Source organism: Tupaia chinensis, unplaced genomic scaffold, assembly GCF_000334495.1.
Source record: "Tupaia chinensis unplaced genomic scaffold, TupChi_1.0 Scaffold143788_1, whole genome shotgun sequence".
In the NCBI taxonomy this organism is placed as follows: domain Eukaryota; kingdom Metazoa; phylum Chordata; class Mammalia; order Scandentia; family Tupaiidae; genus Tupaia; species Tupaia belangeri.
Window position 1 is genome coordinate 72,433 of NW_006203637.1, and position 8,518 is coordinate 80,950.

The 8,518-nt window shown below is 35.9% G+C and overlaps 1 protein-coding gene across 1 annotated transcript; it reads right to left on the bottom strand.

Moving 5' to 3' along the window:
* Nucleotides 1–3,977: 3,977 nt before the first annotated feature.
* LOC102499875 (olfactory receptor 4K15) lies at nt 3,978–4,904 on the bottom strand. The gene has a single exon (XM_006165012.1). It carries the CDS (start codon nt 4,902–4,904, stop codon nt 3,978–3,980), a length of 927 nt encoding a protein of 308 aa, XP_006165074.1.
* Nucleotides 4,905–8,518: the final 3,614 nt, after the last annotated feature.

Here is an 8,518-nt window from a genome sequence, read left to right on the forward strand (position 1 = left end):
TATATATATATATATATATATATGCATGCCCAAAATCTTGAGAAGAGATGGAGAAGGAATTTCAGCATGGCCATACCTCTGGGAGTGCTTTTTCACTTTCTCCCTCTCTCACTCTCCAGTGAACATATACCCTGAAACAAAATTTTTTAAAAAGTCATTGACAATAAAGTATATACTTTCTCCCACCAAAAACTAGTAGAAAGGCATTAAATATGCACAACGTAATTTAATATTAAATGTTGAAAATGATGACTATGTCTAGATCCTTCAGTATTACATGTATTAAACATATATCCATGCTTTATAAAACCGTAGTGAATCCCAAAAAGATGCAAAATTGTATGTAAATCAGAAATTATAATGAACAAAAATTGTGGTGTGGTTTATTGTGGAGCTGTAAGTAGGGAGCAATATCAGCAGTGCCTTATTAACCAGGCTGAAAAGCTTTTTTTTTTTTCTTCATTATACTAAAAGTAATGGGTAGGATTGAAAGACTTTGACGAGATCAGTGATCTGATCAAAATCTAAGAAATCAGCTCAAGATTACAAAATAGTAATGTAATTAGTGTTCAAGTCCAGTTTTTAACAACAAGCTCAAGATAATTTCCAGTTTTTCAATAAATCAAAGTTATTTTCACATTTATTAAAATGTTTTAATTTTTCTTCTACCATTTTTACACAATTAAATGTATTTCTCTGTCAATTTCCTAATGTTGAAGGAAAAGCTGATAGGATCTGTGAAATGGACAGAAAAACAATGTATATTATGCTATTATTCTATTACTATAAAATATTTGTCTTTAGAAACTTTATTGCCAAATTATATTAATATTTGTTTTACTTTAAATAAAATATAAAATGGAATTCTACTGTACATACTGTCTCTGTTCTAACCAAATTACAATACTATGTGCTCTGAATACTTTCTTTTAGAAAGAAATTAAATAAAAAATGCATTGCTGTTAGCATTAGGAATGTTTCTGTTTTTACAGGAACTAGAGGAATTTGAGGAATTTCACAGAAAAAAATGGTTAAATTCTATAAACTCTTGCCTTTTTTAAAGCACTGAATATACGACACATAAATGTAATAACACAAAGTATTTCTGGTTTCTGGTCCCTCCTCTCACTTTTGAATGCATCCCCCGGTTCATGCTCTGTGATAAATGATAGAATTCCTTTAACTGTTACTCCTTTAAAGTGGATATACAATTAAGTTTCTTAAAGAAGGGCCCTAGAGGCACACTGCGAGAGAAAGAGATTCTTACTGGTTCAGGCAGGGACGAGGGTCAGCAGTGTGGGCATGAGGATTTTCAGTGGAACCTGCCACAACCATGGGCCCAAAATGTGGTCCTTTGCCCTCTTGCAGTCACAGTCTAATAACCTTCTTCAGCCTTCTTGACACATTGTCCAGAGTCCCCACAGTGAAGTATTTCTGCTTGTGTCAGCACCTAGACTCCCTTTGCATGTCCAGGTTGTTGACCACCTGCTTCCCGGCTTACATAATGAGTTCCTTGCCCAGCAGGCGGAGACTGGCTGTGACCCGCATAAAAAATGAACTTTTTTTTTTTTTTAAATATTTTTGCCATGGAGTTCATGTGCTCACCATTGGAAAGGAAAGTGAGAAATTACCCTTTAGTGGAGATGGCCATGCCATGATCTTTTCTTTTTCATTCGCCTCCTTGAATTTGGGGCATGCACACACATGTACATGATTTTGAAACTTTCAGGTGCAGAATTTGAACCGCAGTGGGTCATGTGAGAGGCCAGTGCCTTAACTACCACACCACATGCTGTCCCCTCTTTGACCACTTTTTTAGGACTTTTTTCAGGTGACAAACTATATTCCTTTTTCTTCTCTTAAGAATGACTTCATTTCCTCTTTATTTATTAAGGATATTTTTTCTGGATAGGAGATTTTGGATTGACAGTTGCATTTTTTCAACAATTGAAATATGTTATGCCATTCACAGCATTGTCGTTTCTGGGTTCTTGTCTATGTCTTCTTACCTACCATTCTCTGAATTTGATATGTTTACTTTATTTACAATACAGGACTTGAATGTCAATATACTGTGTGGTTAGGTTTAAGGATCTGACCCACAGGGAGATTTTTGTCTTTGATTTTTCAAATGTCCTCAAAATTTTATCAACCCTTTGAGTTACCAATATATTTTATGCTGGTTTTTCAGGTTAAAGATCTTCTGACTTGAAGCATATAAATTCAAACTCTAAACTCATATGCGGACAATTCCAAGATTATTCTTATAATTTCTTTTTTTTTTTTTGGAGAGATTTTTGCTATAGGGTGTGTGTGCACGCACCAGAAAGACAGAGAGAGACAGAGAGACAGAAAGCAAGAAATCACCCCCCAGGGGGATGGCCATGCCACAATCCTTTCTCCTCCATCTTCCTCTCAGGATCTTGGGCATGCACGCACATGCACCCGGTGTGAGTTTAAACTACCAGGTCCAGGACTTGAACCATGGTCAAATACATGGGAGTCCAGCAATGTAGCCATTATGCCATCTGCTGGTCTCGTACTCTTGGAATTTCTAAGAAGCAATTTTTCTGTCCATTTGCTAGACTAGTGAGGATAATTTCAGTTGCCTTTTTATTTACTTATACAAAAGACTTCTAATTTATTTATTAACCAAGGGTCTCAAATTTACCTCACATTCTTGCACAAATAAAATTTTCCTTTATAGCCAAACACTGGTGGTGGTCATCATTTTCATGACATGAAACCACTCCCAATCAACTTTATTCTCCCAAAGCTTCCCACTAATCCTGATCACATGAAGACACTTGTTTATATTCCAGAATATACCCAAACTGTGTAAGTATTTTTATGGAAATAATTACAGATTGTGTCAATTTCAATACTGTCCGGAATAAATACATACTTTTTCTAACCCACAGGTATTTCATGACGATCAAATGAGATGACATGTAAAGATACAACTTGTAAAGTATATAGTGATCATTAAATATGCTTGGCTTTATTATCATCATTATTACCATCATCATATTATATAGTCCTATGTTACATCATTTTTCCTAATCCTATATTTCAAAGAAAAAATAAGAGAAAGGTGAGTTAAAATTATTTAAAATTTAATTTATATTAAATCTTAATTTATGCCATTATTTCCTCTATATGTTCTATTTCAAAAGCATGGCTGCTCTTTGGAGTATTAATTTCTCTTATAAATACTAGAAGTCAGAGTTGAAGTTATTTGCACCATTTCTTCTACTTCTTGGGTATGTGTTTGTCTCTGTTCATTCCGGCTCTTATAACAAAATACCACAGAGTGAGTGGCTTATAACAATGGTGTTTCTTCTTCTTTTTTTTTTTCTTCTTCTCACAGTACCAGAAGAAGAAAAGTCTAAGATCAAGTCAGCTACAGTTCAATGTCTGGTGAGGTCCCACTTTCTGGGTCATCTTTTCTCTGTAACTCACAAGGAAGAAGGGAGGAAGCCTCTTATATAAATTCATTAAAATTACTCATGAGGGTCCAACCGTCATAACAAAATCACCTTCCAAAGACCCCCACCTCCAAATACTGGCCCTCCCCAACCTCAACTGTCCCCAGATCAAGGGAGGATTTGTGTCTTGGGAAGAGAACCCTGAACCCACTTCTGTGGGTCAACCTTGCAGAGTGCTGCAACACCATAGCACCACTTAATGGCCGTCTTTAAAAACATGAACTTGATAGATATATTTAATAAGGAAATAAAAGACTTTAAGTAAAAATAATTTTAGTCTTAGTTAAATAATAATAATTTTCTAAGTCAAAGACTGGGAGTACCGTTGTCCTGTTATCCTAGCTTATTTGTTTATTGTTATTGTAGAAAAGCAAACACTATATAAAGAAGGAATGTGTGACCTATGGTATTTCAGAGGACTCACAGAGTAAAGTACACTGGCCTGGGTTTTATTATGAGCTGTCATTTGTCACAGGAGAGAGCTGAGAGTCAGGAACTCACTTGTCGACTTCTTAGTTTCCGCATTGCTGAGATCACCTCCTTATTTCTTAAGGTATATATCAATGGGTTTAAAAGAGGAGTGAAAACAGTATAAAATATTGAAAGAACCTTGTCTACTGGTAAGTTGCTAAAAGGCCAAGCATAAATGAAGATGCAGGGCCCAAAGAAGAGGGTCACCACAGTGATGTGGGCAGTCAAGGTGGCCCGTGCCTTGGCCATGCCCACTGAGGAACGACGTCGCACAGTGACCAGGATGACTGTGTAAGAGATCAGCAAGAGAGCAAAGGAGAGCATGGCCATTAGACCACTATCTGAAAGCATCAGTACCTGGAGAACATAGGTATCTGTGCAGGCAAGCTTGATTACCAAGGGAAGGTCACAGAAAAAACTGTCCACTTTATTGGGGCCACAGAATGGAAGATTGACTGTGAAGGCCAATTGGCTTATTGAGTGCAGAACCCCAATGAGCCAGGAGCCCACCACGAGGCCTATGCACTTACGTGTACTCATAATGACTGCATAATGTAGGGGTCGACATATGGCTACATATCTGTCATAAGCCATGGCCACAAGGAGCATCATTTCACCACCGGCAAAGACATGAAGAAAGAATATCTGGGCCATGCAACCCTCAAAAGAGATGGTCTTGTGCTCCATGAGGAAGTCAACAATCATTTTAGGGGTGGCAAATGTGGACAGACACACATCAATGAAGGAGAGGTTACTGAGTAGGAAGTACATGGGCGTGTGTAACACAGGTTCAGAGATGACTGTGAGCACAATGAGAAGGTTTCCCAGCACAATAGATAAATAAAAAAGTGTGAAAAATGCAAAATAGAAAAGTTGTAGTTCTCGAGAACCGGAAAGACTGTGTAATACAAATTCAGTTACCCCTGATTTATTTTCTTGGTCCATGATTTAATATTTCTAAGATCAGATCAGAAACTTTCCTGCAAAGTGAAACAGAAATTGAAATAATATTATACGATTATGAGAGTACATGAGCAAAGGCAAGCCTGGTATCATTGTCTATTAAACATAGCTATGTACTTTTTACATCCTCATAAGCACAAAAATATATGTTGGGTCATTGGGAAAGTCATGATGCATTTTTGCAGAAAAACACAGGAAAAATATGTAATGACTTTCTTAACGACCTAATGTGATGCACACAATCTTTTCTTTTCTCTTCTTTTTAAAGTTACAGCATGTTCTTGACTTTCATCTCTATATCCCAGCATGACCGTTGCATTCTAAAAGTATTTGTTTATACAGTGTGTTTGTAACTTTGAAGTTTTTAATAAATAGGACAGTTACACTCAAGAGTCTGTCATACTGCCAAGTATCACATTCTATATCTTGCAGTTCTTAGGAATGTGAACTTGAGCAGCTTAGTTGAGTTCACTGTGCTTCAGCTTTTTCAGGTGTAATTTGGAGGAAATAATGGTACATGCCTAAGAATTGTTGCAAGGATTAAAAGAGTTAGAATAAATGAAATACTTAGAATAGTGCCTGGTCCATAGCATGTGTTCAATAGCTGTTAGTTACTATGCCTTTCTACCATTTATGATAAAAACATTTGCATGTGCAAGGTAACATGGTAGATAAAAATATCATACTATGTTCTCATTCTTATTAAAAGAATAGTCATTGAGCAGGACCTGCAGTTGGCATAATGGCTATGTCACTGGACTCCCATGTAGTCGACCACAGTTTGAGTCCTGGACCCGGTGACTTAAACTCACGCTGAGCACATGTGCGTGCATGCCCAAGATCCTGAGAGGGGAATGGAAGAGAGGGGATTGCAGTGTGGCCATTCCCCCTGGGGGTCTGATGTCTTGCTTTCTGTCTCTCTGTCTCTCTGTCTTTCTGGTGAGCGCATGTGCCCTATAGCAAAAACCTCTCCAAAAAAAAAAAAAAAAGGAAAGAAAAAATAGCAATTTTGTGTACTTTAGTGACAACTACTTACATTGAAGAATGTTATTAATAGTTGAGTTAACATCACATTTTTACATTTTTAATTAGACTTCTTAATATAAATCTTTGTAAATGCACAATGACTTTACCCAGTAACTGAATTTGTATGAATTAAATGTGTGATCTTCAGTAAGTGTCAAGAACAAAACAGGATACTCTACTTTCTAGTATTAACTGACTTTCCCTATCAATTTATGTAGATGCATTTTATGATTTTAAAAAATACATAGCTCTATTATATTTTTAAATTTTTTCCACTGTACATTGCTCATAGCTGGTGTCAAATGACATTGGTTCAAATTTAATTTTAGTTTCATATTAGCTAAGAGAGAACTGCTTTGATTTCCCTGTGTGATCTGAGAGAAACTGGTTTTTGTTGTTGTCGTTGCTGTCTTTCCTTTCTTTTATTATTTTTTAGTTTATTAATTTTAATTATTATTTATACATTTAATCGCTATACATTATTTAGATTGTAAAGAGACTTTACCCAGCATGACACCTGCCAGCGTCCAGCCCAGGTGAGACATACAAAGGGAAACTTTAAAAATGCTTCTTGAGAGACTCTAATTCTTTCCTTTGATAATAATTTTATTTTGACAAACTACATAGTTTTGAGTATGAAGATTAATTTACTAAAAGAACTATGAAGAAATTGAACAGGAAGCAGTAAATAATAACTGACTGCAACATATGGGACCTCACCTTTGGAAAGGTGGTCTCCAAGATTTTTCATTGCACTTCTCTAACAGCAAAAAGGGTGTGGCCATGTATGTTTATTTATCTATAAATTTTATACATACATTATTACACTAATATATTACATACACTATAAAATGCAATAAAAATTTGAGAAAGAACAAATTTTCCATATATTTTTATATGTGTAAGGAGAACTCTTTTCCCTCACTCAAGTAGCTCACCTGTTTGTGTATGAACCCTGTTTGTGGATAAAAAACAAAACAAAACAAAACAAAGCAAAACAATAAAAAACAGAGGTGGCTTTGTTCTGAAATAAAATTTCCAAAAAGTTTGTCTACTTATTTTGTGTGTGTGTTTATGTGTGTGTGTGTGTGTGTGTGTGTGTGTGTGTGTAATGTTGCCAGGAGGTGTGCGTGCTCACAGGAAAGGGAGAGATGGAGAGAGAGAGAGAAAGTCTCCCTCTATAAGAATTGGTCATTCCAAAATACCTTGCTCAGTGTGTTTCTCAAACCACCCGGTCCAGGACTTAAACCTTGGGGTTGGCTGTGTGGTATATAACCACTTAACTACCAGACCAAACTGGCCTGAGAAAACCTGTCTTGGGGAAGGTAGATGGGGCTAATTTGTTGCATGTAGACTCTATATCTGGAAGAAAAACCAAGAAGCCTTTAAGCCTTTGTAGGGCAGACCTTTCTACTGTGGGAAAAATGATTAGAATTGTAGTTGTAAAAGTTACTATTATATATATATATATATATGCTTTTAAAGACTTACTGGTGTCAAATGACATTGGTTCAAATTTAATTTTAGTTTCATATTAGCTAAGAGAGAACTGCTTTGATTTCCCTGTGTGATCTGAGAGAAACTGGTTTTTGTTGTTGTCGTTGCTGTCTTTCCTTTCTTTTATTATTTTTTAGTTTATTAATTTTAATTATTATTTATACATTTAATCGCTATACATTATTTAGATTGTAAAGAGACTTTACCCAGCATGACACCTGCCACAGTCCAGCCCAGGTGAGACATACAAAGGGAAACTTTAAAAATGCTTCTTGAGAGACTCTAATTCTTTCCTTTGATAATAATTTTATTTTGACAAACTACATAGTTTTGAGTATGAAGATTAATTTACTAAAAGAACTATGAAGAAATTGAACAGGAAGCAGTAAATAATAACTGACTGCAACATATGGGACCTCACCTTTGGAAAGGTGGTCTCCAAGATTTTTCATTGCACTTCTCTAACAGCAAAAAGGGTGTGGCCATGTATGTTTATTTATCTATAAATTTTATACATACATTATTACACTAATATATTACATACACTATAAAATGCAATAAAAATTTGAGAAAGAACAAATTTTCCATATATTTTTATATGTGTAAGGAGAACTCTTTTCCCTCACTCAAGTAGCTCACCTGTTTGTGTATGAACCCTGTTTGTGGATAAAAAACAAAACAAAACAAAACAAAGCAAAACAATAAAAAACAGAGGTGGCTTTGTTCTGAAATAAAATTTCCAAAAAGTTTGTCTACTTATTTTGTGTGTGTGTTTATGTGTGTGTGTGTGTGTGTGTGTGTAATGTTGCCAGGAGGTGCACGTGCTCACAGGAAAGGGAGAGATGGAGAGAGAGAGAGAAAGTCTCCCTCTATAAGAATTGGTCATTCCAAAATACCTTGCTCAGTGTGTTTCTCAAACCACCCGGTCCAGGACTTAAACCTTGGGGTTGGCTGTGTGGTATATAACCACTTAACTACCAGACCAAACTGGCCTGAGAAAACCTGTCTTGGGGAAGGTAGATGGGGCTAATTTGTTGCATGTAGACTCTATATCTGGAAGAAAAACCAAGAAG

What these genes read in the sequence shown, in the direction of transcription:
- LOC102499875 (XM_006165012.1), bottom strand. Translation starts at nt 4,904, where the DNA reads ATGGACCAAGAAAATAAATCAGGGGTAACTGAATTTGTATTACACAGT.